This window comes from Oncorhynchus mykiss, chromosome 15, assembly GCF_057628025.1.
Source record: "Oncorhynchus mykiss isolate SJ-2025 chromosome 15, ASM5762802v1, whole genome shotgun sequence".
Taxonomy (NCBI): Eukaryota; Metazoa; Chordata; class Actinopteri; order Salmoniformes; family Salmonidae; genus Oncorhynchus; species Oncorhynchus mykiss.
In genome coordinates, this window is record NC_143036.1 from 60,232,268 (window position 1) to 60,257,489 (window position 25,222).

A 25,222-nucleotide genomic window follows, 5' to 3' on the forward strand; every position below is an offset into this window, starting at 1 on the left:
GTGTTGATATGTGTGAGAGTGTATGAGCACAGTTCAGTAACATCCAGACAACATTACCCTAACATCAACACCAGTCATGCTACTACTCCCATAACTCACAGTATGGAAGAGCATGCAGTGTCCGATGCGTGACTGGACATCCTCAGGCCCAGCGTTGCAGGAGTCTTCTCTGAGCAGGCTCCATGTTCCGGCCTGGCAGTGGAAGGCATACAGCCCACTGAACTGGGGCTCGGACGTCCTGCTGTCCTCCACACTGCCGTTACACATCAGAATCCGTCCGCCAAACGTATAGATCATGTGCTTCTCCGAGTCCATACACATCTATAAAGAGGAGGAGGAAGGGTGAGAGAAGAGAAAGGTTGGGTCGGAAGAGAGTCATGAGATTCAACATTTGGATTTCAGTGTTGGGCTTTGAGCAGTGTAAAAATGTAAAAATCCCTGGCATTTACAGATCCATTTTTAGCTTAAAAAGTGGGAAAAGAGGAAAATATGTCAAGACTATAGCCGGCTAAGCCTTCATCAGTGCTCTGGTCTCACCTCCAGATGGCTGAATGGACAAATTATTTAACCAACAAAAACTCTGTAACCTATTTTTAATGAAGCCCACAGTGTTTCAATTCCCTCGTAGCCAGTTTAGTCCAGTTTGGACGTGTGCGATACAGCTCTTTGAGGGGCGTGATAAAGAGGTTACCTGGTGGTCAAAGACGAGCTTGGGCCCGCCGTCGGCTGACGTGTCCTCGCTGAGCAGTGTCCAGGTGTTAGCGTCGACATCGTAGCGGTAGAAGTCACTCTTCAGAGACTTGCTGTTCCTGACGCTGGAGTCTAGGTAGCGGCCGAGTGTGTAGATCTGCCGCCGCTGACTGTCGATGCACATCTTGTGACAGGACCGCGCACTGGGACCACTCTGGGAGAGGACACGGGGGGGTAAGCCATCACACCAAATATCTATAAAAAAAGGAGACGACTCGGCCCCCTGCTCCCATGTGGCGACAGTGTTTCTACCATTTACTGAACTTCGTTGATATCCAGTACCTGCCCAATAACATTACAACTTTGTTATATTTTCCTATAGTGAAGCTTATAACTATTATCTTCATTATAATCATTTGTTAGACATTACCTTCACCTTGACCAAAGAAAACTGCAGTCATATTCCTGATCATTCCTATAAATAATGTAGTGTTCTGCTCATGAAGCAGCTGTAACAATCAGTATGGACCATTTAACAGTGTTGTTCTGTGTCACAATAACTCCTCTTTTCCACCATGCTTCTCTCTTTCATACATCTTGCTCTCTCACCTCCTTCTCTGTGTCTCTGGAGATGCAGATCCACTGGTTCTCCTGAACACTGTAGGCCCAGAAGTCAGCCAGGTCCTGTGTGCCGTCCCAGCCCCCAAAAAGATACACCGTCTCTGTAGGAAAGAAGAAGCCAACGCTGGTCAACACCGGGGATTAAAAAAAATATATATTCCACCTTTATTTAACCAGGTAGGCTAGTTGAGAACAAGTTCTCATTTACAACTGCGACCTGGCCAAGATAAAGCAAAGCAGTTTGACACATACAGAGTTACACATGGAATAAACAAACATACAGTCAATAACACAGTAGAAAAAGTATATATACAGTGTTTGCAAATGAGGTAAGCTAAGGCAATAAATAGGCCATGGTGGCGAAGTAATTACAATATACAACATTAAAACACTGGAGTGATAGATGTGCAGAAGAAGAATGTGCAAGTGGAGATACTGGGGTGCAAAGGAGCAAGATAAATAAATAAAGTAAGGGAATGAGGTAGTTGGATGGGCTATTTACAGGTGCAGTGATCTTCTCTGACAGCTGGATGCATTCAACATCAATGAACTACTCTGGTGCCTATACTGAAACACCAAGAAGACTACAGTAAAGCACAATGGCCCTGAAACTATCCCGTCACACTCAAACCTGTATACTGGTTGAAAATGGCAGATTTGGTCACTGATAAGCGTTATCAGAACGCAGTGGCAAATCATTATTTTTTGAACTAGGAAAGTCAGTTAAGAACAAATTCTTATTTACAATGACAGCCTACCGGGGAACAGTGGGTTAACTGCCATTGTTCAGGGGCAGAACGACCTTGTCAGCTCTGGGATTCGATCCAGCAACCATACAGTAACATGCCATACAAGACGTCAGAACTCAGGATCTCCCCTACAGAGATGTATAGGATTCAACTGGACAGGCGTAAACAGCAGTACTAAGCGCAACAAGAAGATAGACACACACCCCACTCGTCCCTCCCACTAATTGGGCTACTTTTGCACGTTTTGTCAAAGAGGGGAATATTGTAGATCAAGAGGACTCTGTTTTGAAAGATGAGACGATTATAATAAATACTGCAAACCACACACCCACGAGTCCAAATGTGCGCTTTGGTTTTCAATATGATGAAACTCATGTCCTTTACATCATCAACATTTATGATCGCAATATTTGATGTACATGTACAAGGATGACATGGCAAAATTATGATTTTGTATTTTTTTTTTTTTTTAAACAGAAGGAGCCTGTTTGTCGCATTGTGAAGAAACTTTGCAGCTGAATGCACTCATTAATCCATTCTATGCACGCCAAAATGAGTATCATTTTCTCTGAAGGGCCTTCTGAAAGTCTAACACTAACACTGTATTTTATAACTTAGGAGTCATGTTGGCAAGAGAATAAGCTTTCAAATTGTGCCCACCTAACCCAGAACGCAATTTATAAATGGACCAATTTTGGATTGCGAAAACAATTGTGTGATGGGGATGCAGGGCTGTGTTCCAAAAAATACAAAATAAATAAAAAGTGTGCTTGCTTCAATTCAACAGTACAGCTAAATAAAACAAATTTAAAAGGCACCTAATCATTGAAAGCTCTTTCCTTGAGCCATAAAAGTGAATTGAAATGTAACTGTGCACACGTCGGAGAGGTGTGTGGCCACTTTGATACACAAGTTAGAGCTCTTAATCTAACGCTTGACTGTTGTGTCCTCAACTTTGGTCCGATAATTTCCCCATATTATGAAGTGGTCCCTTTCAATTGCTACCATGGTTATGCATACAGTTGAAGTCAGAAGTTTACATACACCGTAGCCAAATACATTTAAACTCAGTTTCACAATTCCTGACATTAAATCCTAGTAAAAATTCCCTGTCTTAGGTCAGTTAGGATCACCACTTTATTTTAAGAATGTGAAATGTCAGAATAATAGTAGAGAATGATTTATTTCAGCTTTCATCACATTCCCAGTGGGTCAGAAATGTACATACACTCAATTAGTATTTGGTAGCATTGTCTTTTAAATGGTTTAACTTGGGTCAAACGTTTCAGGTAGCCTTCCACAATAAGTTGGGCGAATTTTGGCCATTCCTACTGACAGAGCTTGTGTAACTGAGTCAGGTTTTTAGGCCTCCTTGCTCGCACACGCTTTTTCAGTTCTGCCCACAAATGTTCTATAGGATTGAGGTCAGGGCTTTGTGATGGCCACTCCAATACCTTGACTTTGTTGTCCTTAAGCCATTTTGCCACAACTTTGGAAGTATGCTTAGGGTCATTGTCCATTTGGAAGACCCATTTGCGACCAAGCTTTAACTTCCTGACTGATGTCTTGAGATGTTGCTTCAATATATCCACATAATTTCCTTTCCTCATGATGCCATCTATTTTGTGAAGTGCACCAGTACCTCCTGCAGCAAAACACCCCCACAACATGATGCTTCCACCCCGTGCTTCACGGTTGGGATGGTGTTCTTCGGCTTGCAAGCCTCCCCCTTTTTCCTCCAAACATAATGATGGTCATTATGGCCAAACAGGTCTATTTGTGTTTCATCAGACCAGAGGTAATTTCTCCAAAAAGTATGATCTCTCTTAGCATATCAGAAGCTTCTAAAGCCATGACATTTTCTGGAAATTACCAAGCGGTTTAAAGGCACAGTCAACTTAGTGTATGTAAACTTCTGACCCACTGGAATTGTGATACAGTGAATGATATGTGAAATAATCTGTCTGTAAACAATTGTTGGAAAAATTACTTGTGCCATGAAGAAAGTAATGTCCTAACCGACTATAGTTTGTTAACAAGAAATGTGTGGAGTGGTTGAAAAACGAGTTTTAAATGACGCCAACCTAAGTTATGTAAACTTCCGACTTCAACTGTATGTTTCTTCAAACATTTCAATGTAGCCGTATCCAGAGGCTAAGTTCCATGGGTGTAAAGGGTTAACGAGTAGAAAAAGGCTATTCAAGATAAACACTTACACTACATACTGAGTGCAACCATGAGAATATTGGGGGAAATCATCACTTCAATTGCAGAAAGAACAGTTCCATTCCATAAGTCCTGAAGAAGTCCTGAAGAACCCATGAATTGAGTAGCATGAGTGCATTATTGACACAGAGGTGGACAGGTTCAATGGGCCGTAACCATGGCAAATCAGCAGAGCAGCACACAGGGGTAATGTCTGCATGGCGTGCAGACTGTGGAGGTTTTTGTAGGTTGGTTGGGGGGGGGGGGGTTACTCTAGGTCATCTGGATTGACCAACAAGACAGTTCTCAGTGTCTGGGGGCCTGAGAGACAGACCAGCTAGATGCAAGGCTTCTCACAGCCTGTATACACACGCGCACAATACAAGCCTTTGTCTTTACAAACGCCTGCAGGCGAGTAAGCCACCAGAACATTACAGCACTAAAATAACCAACGTCCTCTGCAAAACAGCTTTAAAAGACGACAGTAGAAATCCACTGAAAGACGATGGCCAGAGCTTACCCACGATGTTACACAATGATTTAAGTCAATAAGTAATTGTTTAAGTCAAAGTAGAATATATTTGTGCTTGAAGTGACAACCCCGAACTACCCACTTTGTGCAACTTCGTGCCAATGCTGTGTCTTTTCCTATGAAATGACGTGCAAATTCTTTTTAGCTTATATTTCGTTTCAGGGCTGGGTTTTACATCAAATGGTACCACCCACCAGCATGGCATTGTTTATTAATCAGAAACACCTGCACTTTGCTGCCTGAGCCATGGCGCAAATTAAAATAGGGGGTGCAAATTTGTTTTACCAGCAAATTATCATAATTCATTGGATAATTTGTCAAGTTGCACTTGTTTAAAATTGTGTGTGCTAAGATTGCATTTTGGAACACCCCCCCCCCCCCAATATTATTCTTCCCATTTCTATGGCAGATTCCCAGTCACAATTTATGGACGATGCCAAAACTGTGGACTGGTTTCCCCGGTCCATCTGTGGCAAAGTTCTCCCTACACGCTTATGACAAATCCATCTCCAGAACCAGCCATAGCCTAGCTGACTAATATTTTGAATACAGCGTAGCAATGGATAATATTAGTTAGCCAGATAAGGTTAGCATGCAAGCTAGCTACACTGACAGCTGTCGGTGCCCTACTTGTTGTTATTTGTCCACTCCACATGGAAAGCACCCATGGTGTTCCCATCCCCAATTCGTAAATATGTATTAGCAGCCTGTGTCACTCTTCGGAGGTGGAACCTAAACGTCAATTTCCGCTATAGTTAAATAAAAGATTTGGAAGAGGAGAAATCCAGTTGAAGTTATAGGTGACATTATAGAGGGGGGGGTCTAGGTGTGGTGTTAGCTAGCATGCCTCACCTGTCTGAACGTCGATGACCATCTGATGACCTCCCCTCATCCCTGGTCTGTTGTCGTCCTCATTACCTGGAGAGAGCGATGGAGCAGCAGAGCGCGAGAAAGGGGTTGAGGGAAAGGAGGGAATCAAATGTAGGAGAAGGATGGAGTGTTGAAGGAAAATGGAAAAGGAGCAGAAGAGAAAGGGAGACAGGGAAAAACATGAATGAATCGCTATAGAGTGGTAGTGCACAGCGTACCACAGCATTTTGTTAATGAAAAAACATTTCCTACTTGAGTAGCTTGTCTCACTGTTCATGTCATCTGGGCTTGGCTCTTGCGAGGCTGTACCTTTGTTACTCTTAGGGATGATCTGACTCCATCTTGGCTTGTACTCTTGCTGGCTGATGTACTGGTTAAATAAACCGTCTACAGAGGAAAATGTCAAACACAGGAAGATTGTCCAGATTATTTTAGCCAGGAGATAGAAGTGAATAGTTTTGTTACCTTTTCAATCTCAAAAAGAAAGGATGATGTCAGGATGACATTGCCATGCCCTGTGGTTGCAAACCAATCTGATAAAAATTAAAAAGTAATGTAGAGATACATGGATCTATAGTGTAAATAATGAATCACTATGGCATCCACTGAATTCATGAGCTAAATATAAGCCGAGCTAGGTTTTAAGTTCTCAGTCATGGGATGGTAGAGGTCTGTAGTTAGTAGGATGATTGAAGTCATGTAGTTGTATTGAAGTTGATATGTACAGGGCAGTAGGTCCAGCCCTCATCGGTCTTTCTGAGGAGGTGTGGGTGTCAGGACCTTTGACGGCTTTGTCGATGAGCTCCTCACAGGCATCAAAGTCTCCCCGGAGTACCAGACGGTCATGGAGGTGTGTCAGCATTTGGTGTTCCAACGCGATGCGTGTCTTCTTCTGCAGCGACTCAAAGGCTTCTGTGTAGTTATGCTGCCGGAAGTGCTTCAGGCACAGGCGGATCGCTTCCTGTTCCCGGTACTAGAGGAATACAGCTCCATATTTGATCAATGTTTTTCATCACATATGTTATACTTCATATTATAAACTAGGTGGTTCGAGCCCTGAATGCTGATTGGCTGAAAGCTGTGGTATTTCAGACCGTATACCATGAGCATGACAAAAAAAAATGTTTTTACTGTTCTAATTACATTGGTAACCAGTTTATAAAAGCAATAAGGCACCTCAGGGGTTTGTGATATATGGCCAATATACCACAGCTAAGGGCTGTATCCAGGCACTCCGAGTTGCATCGTACATAAGAACAGCCCTTAGCCGTGGTATATTGTCCATATACCGCACCTCCTAGGTCCTTATTGCTTAAACTGGGTGGTTCAAGTCCTGAATGCTGATTGGCTGACAGCCGTGGTATATCAGACCGTATACAATAGGTATGACAAAATATTATTGTTACTGCTCTAATTACATTGGTTACCAGTTTATAATATCATTAAGGCACCTCTGGAGTTTGTAGTACATGGCCAATATACCACGACGAAGGGCTGTATCCAGGCACTCCGCAAATACCACACCCTCTCTGGCCTTATTGCTTAAGTAACCCACTCAGACGGATTCTCTCCCTTAACCCCAACTGTGTATGTGAGTGCGTGCGTCTCAGAGGCAGGCTCACCTTGCTGTACCAGTTAAGGCAGGGCTGCACTAAGTCAGGTTCCTCTATGCCATGCAGCTCAATGTACCAGATACTGAAGTTAAAACTGGGCCCCCAAGACATCAGAGGCACTGAGAGAGACAGAGAGAACGGTCTATAATTTAAATCATCAACTATTTTGCCATTTTGACTTATTTCCATCTCCAGCCGTGTAGCATCCCTTCACTACAACCATTTTCAAGCTGGACTGAGTACAACACGTAGGCCCAAGCCTTGGGCCCAAGCCATCTCCAAACTCACCTATTTTAACAAATCTGCAGGGAAACATCTGTTCGTCAATCTTGTGCTTCAAGGTGAAGGTCTCCTTGTTGTAGTCATTTTTCAGGCCACTGCAGAGAAATAGAAGATCAAATTAAATAAATATGGTACAGACAGTAAGGTAGGTTAATTATACAGTAAAGAAGTACACGTCACTGTCCCTCTGCTCTCACCTGGACAGGAGTTCTGTCATGTTCTCTTCACTCATCCCACCAAACACTTTGAACTTCTTCAGGTTACACACGTGAGTCTTCTCATACTTCCCAAAGGTGATGCTCTGAACGATTGATGGCCGTTCCAATTTCAACATTAAGTACTGGAGGGAAAATAGAGGGGAGAACCTGATCAGCAGTCTCTCACAATAATTCATAATGCAGTGTCCGATCTATATTATCAACACATGACACTGCAGTTTTCATTCTACTGCTCTCCGAACATGTTTCACAACACTGCAGATGGCACAGAGAGCAGAGGAGAAGTGCTGTGTATATGAGCTGCTGCACAGTCAAACTATGGGACAAAGCTCTCCCTCGCCCTCCATTTGGCAAGTCTGACCATAACTCTATCCTCCTGATTCCTGCTTACAATTAAAGCAGGAAGCACCAACAACGAGATGAATAAAAAAAAGTGTTCAGATGAAGCAGATGCTAAGCTACAGGACTGTTTTGCTAGCACAGACTGGAATATGTTCCAGGATTTCTCCAATGGCATTGAGGAGTGCACCACATCAGTCATTGGCTTCATCAATAAGTGCATCGATGACGTCATCCCCACAGTGACCGTACGTACATACCCCAACCAGAAACCATGGATTATAGGCAGCATCTTCACTGAGCTAAAGGCTAGAGCTGCCGCTTTCAATGAGCGGGACTCTAACCCGGAAGCTTATAAGAAATCCCGCTATGCCCTCCGACGAACCATCAAACAGACAAAGCGTCAATACAGGACTAAGATAGTCTTACTACACTGGCTCTGACGCCCGTCAAATGTGGCAGGGCCTGCAAACCATTACAGACTACGAGAGCTGCCAGTGACACGAGCCTACCGGACAGGCTAAACTACTTATATGCTCACGTCGAGGCAAATACCACTGAAACATTCATGAGAGGACCAGCTGTACCGGATGACTGTGTGATCGCGCTCTCCACAGCCGATGCGAGTAAGACTTTTAGACAGGTCAATATTCACAAGGCCGTAGGGCCAGACGGATTACCAGGACGTGTACTGCGAGCATGCACTGACTAAATCGTAAGTGGCTTGACAGACATTTTCAACCTCTCCCTGTCAGAGTCTGTAATACCAACATGTTTTAAGCAGACCACCATAGTGCCTTTGCCCAAGAACACTAAGGTAACCTGCCTAAATTACTACCGACCCGTAGCACTCACATCTGTAGCCATGAAGTGCTTTGAAAGGCTGTTCATGACTCACATCAACACCAACATCCCAGAAACCCTAGACCCACTCCAATTTGCATACCGCCCCAACAGATCCACAGATGATGCAGTCTCTATTGTACTCCACACTGCCCTTTCCCACCTGGACAGAAGGAACACCTATGTGAGAATGCTATTCATTGACTCAGCGTTCAACACCATAGTGCCCTCAAAAATCATCAATAACCTAAACACATCCCTCTGCAACTGGATCCAGGACTTCCTGGCGGGACACCCCCAGGTGGTAAGGGAAGGTAACAACACATACGCCACGCTGATCCTCAACACAGGGGCCCGTGCTCAGCCCCCTCCTGTACTCCCTGTTCACTCATGACTGCATGGCCAAGCACGACTCCAATACCATCATTAAATTTGCCAATGACAACAGTGGTAGGCCTGATCACCGACAACAACGAGACAGCCTATAGGGAGGTCGTCAGAGACCTGGCCGTGTGGTGCCAGGACAACAACTTCTCCCTCAACGTGATCAAGACAAAAGGAGATGATTGTGGACTACAGAAAAAAGCGGACCAAGCACGCCCCCATTCTCATCGACGGGGCTGCAGTGGAGCAGGTTGAGAGCTTCAAGTTCCTTGGTGTCCACATCACCAACAAACTAACATGGTCTAAGCACACCATGACAGTCGTGAAGCAGGCACAACAAAACCTATTCCCCCTCAGGATACTGAAAAGATTTGGCATGGGTCCTCAGATCCTCAAATCCTGTAGGTTTAAATGGCTGTGTGAGTGAGCAATAACCATCCACTACCAGAGTGCATCTGCTAGGCTTACTAATGGGTCCTCTGATACGGTTCCATCTTCAACAGTTTTCATCAATAATAAGGCAGATATATTGCATCTCATTAGGTTATCGCCTAGGGTACATTTAACACAGAGGGATTACTCCTAGGCTTGGGTATATCGATCTTGCTTTTTCAAAACAGTCCTGTCACCTAAAAACATGGCACACTTGCTAATGAAAGATCCGTATCTCAATGCTTTGTCGATTCTTGTTGTCATAGAAACCATTATAAAACATTTATATGAAAGGACTCAGGCTTCATTTATGATTTATGGGGTATGGTTTTATCATTTGTTCAGTATAATTATTTTGAAGGCTCTACCTCTCAACAACCTCCCTCTCTTTGAAAAGATAAAAGCAGTTGATGAGAGTTCAACATTTTTAGAGAGTGTAACGTATTTGACGTAAACAGATGCAGTGGAGTTTTGCCTCTGCCACACTTGAATGTCTAGCTTGAGTGGTTAAGACTGCCATGCTTAGTTTCATCTTACAGCAAAAACAAAGTTTCAATTTCCTCTGCCCATAACCACAAGACAGTCAAACACGCTACGCTGGGCCACTTCCTACTCACAAAAGTGCAAGTACAAGTCATTGGGGTCAAGAAGTGCATACTAAAGATGTGTTAGCTGACAACGCACGCTTCTATGGGGCAGAAGCCCGTGGACTTTATGATTCTGGATGGCCAGATAGCTACCAACAGTGACAAGAAACTGCCATGTGGGGAATCGTAAGTGACTTGTTTCAACTAGTTTAATATTTTTCTTGAACTATACCATGTCTTGTTCGAGGTGTTGAGACTGATTTCATGTCAATGCTAAAGAGGCTAAAATTCCCTAGCTAGCTAAAAACAAGTGTAACGATGTATTTGAGAAGTGTTATTTGTGCAAATGTATTTATGTTTCAATAAATGCTGGAGACAAAATATAGTTTACATGTTGTCAACAATCTAAGTCAACGCAGTCTTTTGCCCCATAGTTGAATGCGCGTCGGTTTTGTTGCTAAACAACCAACCCGTCTATTAGGTGCTCCTGTTTAGCAGCCACCAGTGAATTGAGAACACAGGTGTTGTATGCAACTGGGCACAGACCCTCTACGGAAGAGCCCCATCCCAAGACAGGTAAGGCACAAGGCATGGAAGGTGTGTGAGTGACAGGTAGGCCTGAGTATGAGACAGGTGTCTATGTGGGCGGAGCACAGCAGACGTTACCTGTGGAGGGTAGTTGCTCTCAGACGACCACCTGGAGGACTGGTCATTGGGTTTGTCCACCAAGATGTTTCTACACACAGAAAGGGAAAGATGGGAGAAAGGACATGTTTCAGCCAACATCCAACCATCATTTGTTGTGAGCAAAGGGATAGGGTAATATCCATGTAAAAGGACCCATGAGCACCACATGTGCAGAGAGTTCATAACAGCATATCAAATTGGGAGTCAAATAAAAGCTAAGAGTGTATATTTTGGGGAAATAAAGGCATACAGTGCCTTGCGAAAGTATTCGGCCCCCTTGAACTTTGCGACCTTTTGCCACATTTCAGGCTTCAAACATAAAGATATAAAACTGTATTTTTTTGTGAAGAATCAACAACAAGTGGGACACAATCATGAAGTGGAACGACATTTATTGGATATTTCAAACCTTTTTAACAAATCAAAAACTGAAAAATTGGGCGTGCAAAATTATTCAGCCCCTTTACTTTCAGTGCAGCAAACTCTCTCCAGAAGTTCAGTGAGGATCTCTGAATGATCCAATGTTGACCTAAATGACGAATGATGATAAATACAATCCACCTGTGTGTAATCAAGTCTCCGTATAAATGCACTTGCACTGTAATAGTCTCAGAGGTCCGTTAAAAGCGCAGAGAGCATCGTGAAGAACAAGGAACACACCAGGCAGGTCCGAGATACTGTTGTGAAGAAGTTTAAAGCCGGATTTGGATACAAAAATATTTCCCAAGCTTTAAACATCCCAAGGAGCACTGTGCAAGCGATAATATTGAAATGGAAGGAGTATCAGACCACTGCAAATCTACCAAGACCTGGCCGTCACTCTAAACTTTCAGCTCATACAAAGAGAAGACTGATCAGAGATGCAGCCAAGAGGCCCATGATCACTCTGGATGAACTGCAGAGATCTACAGCTGAGGTGGGAGACTCTGTCCATAGGACAACAATCAGTCGTATATTGCGCAAATCTGGCCTTTATGGAAGAGTGGCAAGAAGAAAGCCATTTCTTAAAGATATCCATAAAAAGTGTTGTTTAAAGTTTGCCACAAGCCACCTGGGAGACACACCAAACATGTGGAAGAAGGTGCTCTGGTCAGATGAAACCAAAATGGAACTTTTTGGAAACAATGCAAAACGTTATGTTTGGCGTAAAAGCAACACAGCTCATCACCTTGAACACACCATCCCCACTGTCAAACATGGTGGTGGCAGCATCATGGTTTGGGCCTGCTTTTCTTCAGCAGGGACAGGGAAGATGGTTAAAATTGATGGGAAGATGGATGGAGCCAAATACAGGACCATTCTGGAAGAAAACCTGATGGAGTCTGCAAAAGACCTGAGACTGGGACGGAGATTTGTCTTCCAACAAGACAATGATCCAAAACATAAAGCAAAATCTACAATGGAATGGTTCAAAAATAAACATATCCAGGTGTTAGAATGGCCAAGTCAAAGTCCAGACCTGAATCCAATCGAGAATCTGTGGAAAGAACTGAAAACTGCTGTTCACAAATGCTCTCCATCCCACCTCACTGAGCTCGAGCTGTTTTGCAAGGAGGAATGGGAAACAATTTCAGTCTCTCGATGTGCAAAACTGATAGAGACATACCCCAAGCGACTTACAGCTGTAATCGCAGCAAAAGGTGGCGCTACAAAGTATTAACTTAAGGGGGCTGAATAATTTTGCACGCCCAATTTTTCAGTTTTTGATTTGTTAAAAAAGTTTGAAATATCCAATAAATGTCGTTCCACTTCATGATTGTGTCCCACTTGTTGTTGATTCTTCACAAAACATACAGTTTTATATCTTTATGTTTGAAGCCTGAAATGTGGCAAAAGGTCGCAAAGTTCAAGGGGGCCGAATACTTTCGCAAGGCACTGTAGATAATTTTTTTATAAATTTTCCATCTTAAAATTGAGGCAAAAGTACTAGCCTTGATTTCTGGTCAAACGGGAGGAAAAGAAGTCTTAGAAAACATTTACCAGAAAAAGTCAAATGGATTCTCCTGTACTTTTGTATAGTTTTTAGCCAGTAGTTCTGAAAATTGCACTCACGCGCCAAAAGTGGCCCCTGAAAATTGCATATTACGTCACATGTGATGATACTGTATGTGCAACACATCACTGCGCTCTCATTCGCTCTGCTGTGTGGTTATCTTGCTAGATGTCTCGCTTATGGCAAGGGGCTAAAGCTCATTGGTTTAACTAATTGCTAGGGGGCTGGCTCACGTGGGGGAAAATGGTGCAGCACAGCTTCCAGAAAAAGAGTTCCTTTCAAACTAGGAATTTAGTGGCTAATTGAAGTACCACAGTTATTCTGCTCAAAGATTAAGCGTATATGAACTACACATTGACACATCTAGCCCAAAGCAGGAGGTTTAAGTAGTTGCCAAAGTACCGGAGCATGTCTTTAAAAGGTATTAAAAATACATCAAAACACAATAATAGTGAAGTTAAGAAATTATATCTAAAACTTGTAATTCTGTTACCAAAAACCCACATATGTTTAAGATATGTCTAAAAATGTTAATGTCAAGCCCAGAAGAGAAATTAGAAGCTTTTTTGAACTCGTCCAAAAGCTCAAGTCACTTGAACTGCAAAATCTGACTTTAGTGAGCTCAAGACAACTGGGAACTCTCTCAGAATTGTGAAATTCAGAACTATTTCTAAAGCTACGACCTGAAGATCACTGACATCATCATGATTCACAACTTTCCCCGAGTTCCCAGTTGTCTTGAAAGCACCATAAATCCAGAGAATGCCAGACTTTAATGACAAAATTTACCCACGAAGGATCGCCGAACCACCTTCCTGTTTAAGTGCGCAAGGCACATCAAGGTGAGTCCAAAAATGTATTGTATGCTGCTGCATAGATGATGTATTATGCCAGGGAGATATGTATACTGTGTATGTATACTGTAGCTATGTCCCCGTTATTTATACTACGGTTGACTTGGTGTACAGGGAGAACACTAAGAACGGCCCATGTTCTGAATTCTGTCTCTGTAAATAACAAAAGTGCCGAGCAACTAGTTATTGACTTCGTCCGTCCAAGCTTGCTCATGAATGTCTTAATCTAAATTACGGATTGCCTCTTATCCGCTTGTCGACCCCTTATGCCATAGTTTGTACATCTCAATTATCAGTAGAAACCACATTAGTTTAAGCAAGTCAGCCATATCAGCTATGTTTTTTTAAAGCCAGTAAATGAGGCTGAATGAACTGTTTCACTGCCAGACAAGGCTCCGCTGATAGCCAGATGTAGCAGTGGTAAGGTGTTGGGACTGCTGTTGGGACAGCTTTATGTAGGTCCTAACAGTTTGTGGGCACCATGTCACCATTATAATTAATATATTGTTTAGTGGCTTTGCTGGCATGCATCCCACTTTCTTTTTGTTGCCCCACCTGAATTTAGATGCTAAAATCGGCACTGATGCAGCATCTCTTGCTGTTGTGGCCTTAACCAAGGCACTTGCATCTTGAGCTGGCTTTAATGGCCATCTACTCTTGTAATCTCCAACCGGCACAGCCAGAAGAGGACATGCCACCCCTCAGAGCCTGGATCCTCCCTCGGTTTCTTCCTAGGTTCCTGCCTTCCAGGAAGTTTTTCCTAGCCATCTGCATTGCTGGCTTTTGGGTTTTAGGCTGGGTTTCTGTATAAGCACCTTGTGACATCTGCTGATGTAAAAAAGGTCTTTATAATTACATTTTATTTAATTTGATTGACTTAAACACCCCCCCCCCCGAAGTGAAATACTGCAGACAGGCTAATGTATAAAACACGTGGTCCGTCAACCTTCCATCTGGAGAGCTACTGGGGTGTCCAGGCTTTTGACAACCCTGCTCAAACAAACCAGAGTCAGCATATCAAGGTCCTGTTGAGCAGCTGATATTTTACAATGTGGTGTGCTCGAGCAGGGCTTGAGCAAAAGCCTGCAAACCCAGTAGCTCTCCTGGAATTTCATAGAGGATGGTTTACCATCCTGCAACATTACAATTACAACCAAATACTTTACGTTTTTATAAAAGAGATCCCTCATTCAATGAACAAGGGATCAAATGGCTAAGGCGGGTGAGGTAGCAGACCTAAATGTTTATCTATTTGTAAGGTTAAAATAGTCTGTGTTCAGGCGAGATCTTGACAGCATATGGACTACTTGTCAATTAGTTTAAAAAATATTATTTGAATATCCTGTCAGAATTACATGGCCAGTATTGAACAGAGGAGAATCTTATCCAATTTTGAGGGCTTGAGACACATACGGTTTTACAACCGGAGTATGCAGTATTGGTTTTATCAACTATCAACTGCGTGTCGGCTATTTGCAGTTATACACGAGGGCCATTGGAAAGTTATTTTAGGACATCGAACATGACATTAATACATGCTGATAGCTAAATAGTTGAATAGTGAGATAGCCAATTGAAAACATGGTGTAGTTCGGCTGATTATCTTTAATTTACCTTCTGCGCAAATCCATCCCTCTCCTCTGGCAACAGCCCACTGGCACAGGCAGGTGATGCACACCATGACTTTTCCAGGATTTTCAGTGCCAACCACAAATCTGCTATAACTGTGTAAATAACTCACTAACAAACAATGAATATCAACCAATGTGCACACGTGGCTAGGGTCACTTTGATCTCAAACACGCATCTTGTGACTGCATGATTGAAAGACAGCTCGTGCCCGTCAATGTAGGCCTACAATAATTATACTCCGATGCGTTCTGCAGAGATTTGTAGGACAGTGGGTAACACATTGCATCCGGGGGGAAATTACTAGCCCCGGACAAGTCAAATCAAATCATCAAATCAAATCAAATTTTATTTGTCACATACACATGGTTAGCAGATGTTAGTGCGAGTGTAGCAAAATGCTTGTGCTTCTAGTTCCGACAATGCAGTAATAACAAGTAATCTAACTAACAATTCCAAAACTACTGTCTTGTACACAGTGTAAGGGGATAAAGAATATGTACATAAGGATATATGAATGAGTGATGGTACAGAGCAGCATAGGCAAGATACAGTAGATGGTATCGAGTACAGTATGTACAAATGAGATGAGTATGTAAACAAAGTGGCATAGTATAGTATAAAGTGGCTAGTGATACATGTATTACATAAGGATACCGTCGATGATATAGAGTACAGTATATACGTATGCATATGAGATGAATAATGTAGGGTAAGTAACATTTATATAAGGTAGCATTGTTTAAAGTGGCTAGTGATATATTTACGTCATTTCCCATCAATTCCCATTATTAAAGTGGCTGGAGTTGAGTCAGTGTCAGTGTTAGTGGTGGCTGTTTAACAGTCTGATGGCCTTGAGATAGAAGCTGTTTTTCAGTCTCTCGGTCCCAGCTTTGATGCACCTGTACTGACCTCGCCTTCTGGATGATAGCGGGGTGAACAGGCAGTGGCTCGGGTGGTTGATGTCCTTGATGATCTTTATGGCCTTCCTGTGACATCAGGTGGTGTAGGTGTCCTGGAGGGCAGGTAGTTTGCCCCCGGTGATGCGTTGTGCAGACCTCACTACCCTCTGGAGAGCCTTACGGTTGAGGGCGGTGCAGTTGCCATACCAGGCGGTGATACAGCCCGCCAGGATGCTCTCGATTGTGCATCTGTAGAAGTTTGTGAGTGCTTTTGGTGACAAGCCGAATTTCTTCAGCCTCCTGAGGTTGAAGAGGCGCTGCTGCGCCTTCTTCACGATGCTGTCTGTGTGAGTGGACCAATTCAGTTTGTCTGTGATGTGTATGCCGAGGAACTTAAAACTTGCTACCCTCTCCACTACTGTTCCATCGATGTGGATAGGGGGGTGTTCCCTCTGCTGTTTCCTGAAGTCCACAATCATCTCCTTAGTTTTGTTGACGTTGAGTGTGAGGTTATTTTCCTGACACCACACTCCGAGGGCCCTCACCTCCTCCCTGTAGGCCGTCTCATCGTTGTTGGTAATCAAGCCTACCACTGTTGTGTCGTCCGCAAACTTGATGATTGAGTTGGAGGCGTGCGTGGCCACGCAGTCGTGGGTGAACAGGGAGTACAGGAGGGGGCTCAGAACGCACCCTTGTGGGGCCCCAGTGTTGAGGATCAGCGGGGAGGAGATGTTGTTGCCTACCCTCACCACCTGGGGGCGGCCCGTCAGGAAGTCCAGTACCCAGTTGCACAGGGCGGGGTCGAGACCCAGGGTCTCGAGCTTGATGACGAGCTTGGAGGGTACTATGGTGTTGAATGCCGAGCTGTAGTCGATGAACAGCATTCTCACATAGGTATTCCTCTTGTCCAGATGGGTTAGGGCAGTGTGCAGTGTGGTTGAGATTGCATCGTCTGTGGACCTATTTGGGCGGTAAGCAAATTGGAGTGGGTCTAGGGTGTCAGGTAGGGTGGAGGTGATATGGTCCTTGACTAGTCTCTCAAAGCACTTCATGATGACGGATGTGAGTGCTACGGGGCGGTAGTCGTTTAGCTCAGTTACCTTAGCTTTCTTGGGAACAGGAACAATGGTGGCCCTCTTGAAGCATGTGGGAACAGCAGACTGGGATAGGGATTGATTGAATATGTCCGTAAACACACCGGCCAGCTGGTCTGCGCATGCTCTGAGGGCGCGGCTGGGGATGCCGTCTGGGCCTGCAGCCTTGCGAGGGTTAACACGTTTAAATGTCTTACTCACCTCGGCTGCAGTGAAGGAGAGACCGCATGTTTTCGTTGCAGGCCGTGTCAGTGGCACTGTATTGTCCTCAAAGCGGGCAAAAAAGTTATTTAGTCTGCCTGGGAGCAAGACATCCTGGTCCGTGACTGGGCTGGATTTCTTCCTGTAGTCCGTGATTGACTGTAGACCCTGCCACATGCCTCTTGTGTCTGAGCCGTTGAATTGAGATTCTACTTTGTCTCTGTACTGGCGCTTAGCTTGTTTGATAGCCTTGCGGAGGGAATAGCTGCACTGTTTGTATTCGGTCATGTTACCAGACACCTTGCCCTGATTAAAAGCAGTGGTTCGCGCTTTCAGTTTCACACGAATGCTGCCATCAATCCACGGTTTCTGGTTAGGGAATGTTTTAATCGTTGCTATGGGAACGACATCTTCAACGCAAGTTCTAATGAACTCGCACACCGAATCAGCGTATTCGTCAATGTTGTTATCTGACGCAATACGAAACATCTCCCAGTCCACGTGATGGAAGCAGTCTTGGAGTGTGGAGTCAGCTTGGTCGGACCAGCGTTGGACAGACCTCAGCGTGGGAGCCTCTTGTTTTAGTTTCTGTCTGTAGGCAGGGATCAACAAAATGGAGTCGTGGTCAGCTTTTCCGAAAGGGGGGCGGGGCAGGGCCTTATATGCGTCGCGGAAGTTAGAGTAACAATGATCCAAGGTCTTTCCACCCCTGGTTGCGCAATCGATATGCTGATAAAATTTGGGGAGTGGACAAGAGTTAATGTCAATGTGTTCTATTCACTGCTTTAGCACACTCTGCCAACCCGGATGTTCTAGCTGTGTCTGAATCCTGGCTTAGGAAAACCACCAAAAATTCTGAAATTTGAATCCCAAACTACAACATTTTCAGACAAGATAGAACTGCCAAAGGGGGCGGTGTTGCAATCTACTGCAAAGATAGCCTGTAGAGTTCTGTCCTACTATCCAGGTCTGTACCCAAACAATTTGAACTTCTACTTTAAAAATCCACCTCTCTAAAAACAAGTCTCTCACCGTTGCCGCCTGCTATAGACCACCCTCTGCCCCCAGCTGTGCTCTGGACACCATATGTGAACTGATTGCCCCCCCATCTATCTTCAGAGCTCGTGCTGCTAGGCGACCTAAACTGGAACATGCTTAACACCCCAGCCATCCTACAATCTAAACTTGATGCCCTCAATCTCACACAAATTATCAATGAACCTACCAGGTACCTCCCCAAAGCCTTAAACACGGGCACCCTCATAGATATCATCCTAACCAACTTGCCCTCTAAATACACCTCTGCTGTCTTCAACCAAGATCTCAGCGATCACTGCCTCATTGCCTGCATCCGTAATGGGTCAGCGGTCAAACGACCTCCACTCTTCACTGTCAAACGCTCCCTGAAACACTTCAGCGAGCAGGCCTTTTTTTTTATTTTTTATTTTACCCCTTTTTCGTGGTATCCAATTGTTGTAGTAGCTACTATCTTGTCTCATCGCTACAACTCCCGTACGGGCTCGGGAGAGACGAAGGTTGAAAGTCGTGCGTCCTCCGATACACAACCCAACCAAGCCGCACTGCTTCTTAACACAGCACGCATCCAACCCGGAAGCCAGCCGCACCAATGCGCCGGAGGAAACACCGTGCACCTGGCCACCTTGGTTAGCACACACTGCGCCCAGCCCGCCACAGGAGTCGCTGGTGCGCGATGAGGAAAGGACACCCCTACCGACCAAGCCCTCCCTAACCCGGGCGACGCTAGGCCAATTGTGCGTCGCCCCATGGACCTCCCGGTCGTGGCCGGTTACGACAGAGCCTGGGCGCGAATCCAGGGACTCTGATGGCACAGCTGGTGCTGCAGTACAGCGCCCTTAACCACTGCGCCACCCGGGAGGCCAGCGAGCAGGCCTTTCTAATCGACCTGGCTGGGGTATCCTGGAAGGATATTGATCTCATCCCGTCAGTAGAGGATGCCTGGATATTTTTTTTAAATGCCTTCCTAACCATCATAAATAAACATGCCCCATTCAAGAAATGTAGAACCAGGAACAGATATAGCCCTTGGTTCTCCCCAGACCTGACTGCCCTTAACCAACACAAAAACATCCTATGGCGTTCTGCATTAGCATCGAACAGCCCCCGTGATATGCAGCTGTTCAGGGAAGCTAGAAACCATTATACACAGTCAGTTAGAAAAGCTAAGGCTCGCTTTTTCAAGCAGAAATTTGCTTCCTGCAACACTAACTCAAAAAAGTTCTGGGACACTGTAAAGTCCATGGAGATTAAGAACACCTCCTCCCAGCTGCCCACTGCACTTTATCACCACTGATAAATCCACCATAATTGAGAATTTCAATAAGCATTTTTCTACGGCTGGCCATGCTTTCCACCTGGCTACTCCTACCCCGGTCAACAGCACTGCACCCCCCCTGGTTAGACTGTAAACTCTCCTTCCAGACCCATATCAAGCATATCCAATCCAAAGTTAAATCTAGAATTGGCTTCCTATTTCGCAACAAAGCATCCTTCACTCATGCTGCCAAACATACCCTTGTAAAACTGACCATCCTGCCAATCCTCGACTTTGGCGATGTCATTTACAAAATAGCCTCCAATACCCTACTCAACAAATTGGATGCAGTCTATCACAGTGCAATCCGTTTTGTCACCAAAGCCCCATATACTACCCACCATTGCGACCTGTACGCTCTCGTTGGCTGGCCCTCGCTTCATACTCGTCGCCAAACCCACTGGCTCCATGTCATCTACAAGACCATGCTAGGTAGTAAAGTCCCCCCTTATCTCAGCTCGCTGGTCACCATAGCATCTCCCACCTGTAGCACACGCTCCAGCAGGTATATCTCTCTAGTCACCCCCAAAACCAATCATTTCTTTGGCCGCCTCTCCTTCCAGTTCTCTGCTGCCAATGAATGGAACGAACTACAAAAATCTCTGAAACTGGAAACACTTATCTCCCTCACTAGCTTTAAGCACCAACTGTCAGAGCAGCTCACAGATTACTGCACCTGTACATAGCCCACCTATAATTTAGCCCAAACAACTACCTCTTTCCCTACTGTATTTAAATGATTTATTTATTTTGCTCCTTTGCACCACATTTTTATTTCTACTTTGCACATTCTTCCATTGCAAATCTACCATTCCAGTGTTTTACTTGCTATATTGTATTTACTTTGCCACCATGGCCTTTTTTTGCCTTTACCTCCCTTATCTCACCTCATTTGCTCACATCGTATATAGACTTGTTTATACTGTATTATTGACTGTATGTTTGTTTTACTCCATGTGTAACTCTGTGTCGTTGTATGTGTCGAACTGCTTTGCTTTATCTTGGCCAGGTCGCAATTGTAAATGAGAACTTGTTCTCAACTTGCCTACCTGGTTAAATAAAGGTGAAATAAATAAATAAATAAATAAAAACGTTGAGCCCTGCTCTCCCTCATGAGGGAGGATAATGAAAGTTCACATTAGTAACAAGTAAAAGTAGACCTACCAATTATGCTAGTTGGTGTTTTTACTGAAATACATTTGTCTATGAATTAACTGATTAAAACTTGTAATATACTTGTACATATTCATTCCTTTACATTACTTTGTATAAGGTAGTTGTGAAATTGTTAGATTACTTGTTAGATATTACTGCACGGTCAGAACTAGAAGCACAAGCATTTCGCTTCATTCACATTAATAGCTGCTAACCATGTGTATTTGACCAATAAAATTTGATTTGATTTAATACTGTTACTTAATCAGAGTAGACAAACCACAGTTTGGTCACCTACTGTCCTCCCTTATGTTCAGCTCATTTGTTTCATTATTCTGTCGTCTGGTTGCCAAAGCAAAAGCGTGAAAACAGTCTGGACAACAAAAGGTTGAGTATAGTTCAGTCAAATTCAGTAACATAGAGCACACTAGAGTACAGTGTAATGTACTGTACTAAGCTCTACTGTAATTTGATGTGTAAACTTGTGAAACATAGAAGTCTATGAGTCGATCAGATTTGATCCAGTTCAAACCAACCAAATTTCATAATGTTTGGGAGCAGAGCTCATTCGAATAGCCAGTGTGTAGAATAATACCTATATGTAATGAATGATACTGCATATTTCTACCTTCGTGTAGAATTACGCATTTCTATGTAGTACAGATCAGAGACCAATGATCAGGGTTCAGCGGTGTCCAGATTTCCATACCCTGCCTGTGCCATCCTGGGATATACGGTATTACTAGTAGTGCACAAGTAAATATATATATTTCTCCAAACAGAAATAAAAGCCCCAAAGAATGTACTTACCAGAATGCTATCAAAATGCTAACAAATACTACAGAATTCTCATAGCGGATGCTAGGTAAATGGTAATGAGCGCATGCGAATATGTATTACTTGGACAGACAACCCAGCTCATAAACTTATGCAAGTATCTCAAAACGCAGTTTGCAGCACGCACAACAAAACAAATATTAGGCAGAGGATTTTCTCTGCTGTGGTTACTAAGAAGCTTGATCTTGCAAGCTTAGTTAACATTAGCAAGTTAGCAACATTCACAGGTTACGTAGCAAAACCCAGCTGGAGAGAATTTGGCACATCTTAAATAGTTAATTGAATAGTTATAATATATATCTGGAAAACATTAGTAGTGGATTTCATACAAGTGTAACTTGATCACCACAACTAAGTTGCGCTGCAGGAGTGACTCACCTTACAAAGCTCCCATATTGCTCGTTGTGCTTCTTTATAAACAAACACACGTGACTGCCTCAAACCCCTGTTTTGCGAAACTAATACTGGTAAGCTTCATAATGAAAAATGATCTAACATGCAAAATGATGAACGAGATCTGCGTTATCTATTGCACAAGTTGACTAGAGGGTTATTTATATAGCCCTAATATTCAAAGCCCCAAAAACATAACTTACCAGAATGCTAACAAAATCAAAGAGAATGCTAACTATACTGAACAAAAATATAACACACAACATGTAAAGTGATCCCAGAATTGTTCCATACACACAAAAAGCTTCTCTCAAATTGTGCACACATTTGTTTACAACCCTGTTAGTGAACATTTCTCCTTTGCCAAGATAATCCATCCACCTGACAGGTGTGGCATATCAAGAAGCTGATTTAACAGCATGATCATTCCACAGGTGGCATGCTGATTGCAGGAAAGTCCACCAGAGCTGTTGACAGATAATTTAATGTTAATTTCTCTACCATAAGTCACCTCCAATGTCGTTTTAGAGAATTTGGTAATATGTCCAACCAGCCTCAAAAACGCAGGCCACGTGTAACCACGCCAGCCATGGATCTCCCCATCCGGCTTCTTCACCTGCGGGATTGTCTGAGACCAGCCACCCGGATAACTAACGAGTATTCCTGTCTGTAATAAAGCCCTTTTGTGGAGGGAAAACTTCCTGTATACAGCCATGTTAACGGCAATCACCGTGACATATGAAATACAAGTAAGTGTAATCAGTACATATAAAATGTACATGTTAAAATATTAAGTGATGTGCAGTCGTATTCAAGTCCTGATTGGTCAATAAGCTTATTTGACTTGTTAAATAACGAAATGGACTGACCTGAACAGCGTTCCTAATTTGCCCAGGAAATTGCCCGGCATTGGCCTGAGCAAGTTAGGCCTACTGATGACTGATCTAGTGGTCAGTTAGCCTAGTGGTTAGAGCATTGGACTAGTAACCGAAAGGTAGCAAGATCGAATCCCTGAGCTGACAAGGTAGTAAAAATGTGTTGTTCTGCCCCTGAACAAGGAACCCACCTTTCCTAGGCCATCATTGAAAATAAGAATTTGTTCTTAACTGACTTTCCTAGTTAAATAAAAGGTCAAATAAAAAAAATTGCAATCATGGGGTGGTATTGTGACAGAGGCAGTGATACTATTGTCTTCAAGGCTGCAATTACAAAGGCAGACCAATTCTGATATTTGTCTCACTAATGGGTCTTTCGACCAGATCAGCTTTGAAAAATATCTGTGGGTAAGGACAGAAGATCCATTTGCGGGAGAAAAAAAAAATCTAAATTGGGCTGCCTGTATAAAAGCAGTAAACATTTTCAGCCAGTTCCAAGCTAATTAGTGCTGAAACTAGCAATTCCACTGTTTTTAAAAGAGCGGGATAATAGGGTCCATAAATAGCTGACTGTACAGGCATTTCCTATGGTGTCAAGTTACCCAGGCAATACCATAGAGACATACTAGCTCGTTACCTAACATTAACTGGTTATACCCTTTGGCCTTGCACGAACGGGTACAGAACAATCAGACTAAACATGCCTACAAAAAGTGTAGGAGAAAAAAATAGTTATCTGTATGATTAGTTAACTATTTAGCTTACTAGCTAATATAAAAAGTCATGAGTGGTTTTGGCTACTAACTTAGTGGTGGTGGCATGCTCGTCTAGTTTGCGAGCTCGCTAACTTAACTAGCTAGCTTTTTTGCCAACTCGTTAGTACATCTGTTAGATAATTACTAGTATCGGCTTTACAGTGCATGGAAAGACGTCACACAGTACAAAAATAATCAATTTAGCTGGCTATGCGTGCATTTTGTTTACTCGAGTAAATCTAACTAGCTAACGTTATCCCTGTTGCCTAACGGTGGAGTAGTTAGCTCGCAGTCAAGCTAGGCCGCGGAGACACGATTTCGATGCACTGTGGCAGTTAATGAGACCTGCAGCAACGAAAACAAATACATACATGTGGTCAACGTATGTGTGCATTACTCACTCTGGTAAATATGTGGAGGAATACGAGCTCCATTTAAAAACACTGAAGGAGAGGACTCTATTCTCTGGAACGACCGCCATCTTGTTGCAGAAAATGACAAGCAGCAAAGGCTCGAGTGACAGCTCTTAAAGAGACAATACACTTGAATTCGATTAATGCTTTTGGTTACATCGGTTAAGTTCAATAATAGAGAAAACTGTTCAAAAATATTTATGAGGACATGATATTGATTAGTGACCCTGAAAATGTGCATGGAACACTTGCACCAAGTTATTTCAACCATGCTGCTGCCATTAGTTATGCATTTGGCTTAGTGTGTGTGTGTGTGTGTGTGTGCTTGCCTGCGTTTGTGTGTGTGTGTGTTATCGCAATAGGTTTCTCCTGACACCTGTTGTATCTGCAGAAATAATATAGTTTATAAACTTTTAGAAACTATTCAGTATAGGCATGAGTATAGGCATGTCTCATAATTGTTGCACGTTGAGACAATGAATAGCATCAATATAATTTAGAATATGTTTGTAATACTGTATCTCTCAAAGATATGGAATCGGTATTACCTCACACAAGCAAGACTGATGTTTCCTTCTGTGTTTGGTTTTCCTTATTCATTTTTAACATAGGCCCATGAATTTGACTTCCCAACCTGTTTCCCACCAAACTCCCAATGATGAGGATATCACATGATAATAGAGTCACTGCTTCATTCTTATGTCATCTTCCCTGAT

At 43.4% G+C, this 25,222-nt stretch overlaps 1 protein-coding gene across 4 annotated transcripts in view; it reads right to left on the reverse strand.

Moving 5' to 3' along the window:
* The window catches only part of LOC110490371 (muskelin), a 41,968-nt gene extending 16,746 nt beyond the window's left edge, over positions 1–25,222 (reverse strand). The window contains exons 1-11 of one of the 4 annotated variants that reach the window (XM_090200531.1): positions 25,055–25,222; positions 11,032–11,101; positions 7,760–7,902; positions 7,569–7,657; positions 7,290–7,399; positions 6,448–6,640; positions 5,920–6,054; positions 5,650–5,715; positions 1,300–1,412; positions 692–904; positions 100–321 (exon numbers count right to left, since the gene is read on the reverse strand). In XM_090200531.1, the coding sequence (XP_090056657.1) occupies positions 100–321; positions 692–904; positions 1,300–1,412; positions 5,650–5,715; positions 5,920–6,054; positions 6,448–6,640; positions 7,290–7,399; positions 7,569–7,657; positions 7,760–7,896 (1,278 nt within the window). In that variant the 5' untranslated portion in view covers positions 7,897–7,902; positions 11,032–11,101; positions 25,055–25,222. Of the gene's footprint in view, positions 1–99; positions 322–691; positions 905–1,299; positions 1,413–5,649; positions 5,716–5,919; positions 6,055–6,447; positions 6,641–7,289; positions 7,400–7,568; positions 7,658–7,759; positions 7,903–11,031; positions 11,102–24,494; positions 24,630–25,054 lie in introns of those variants that run through there. The other 3 variants (XM_090200532.1, XM_021563729.3, XM_021563727.3) reach the window with 3 other exon arrangements.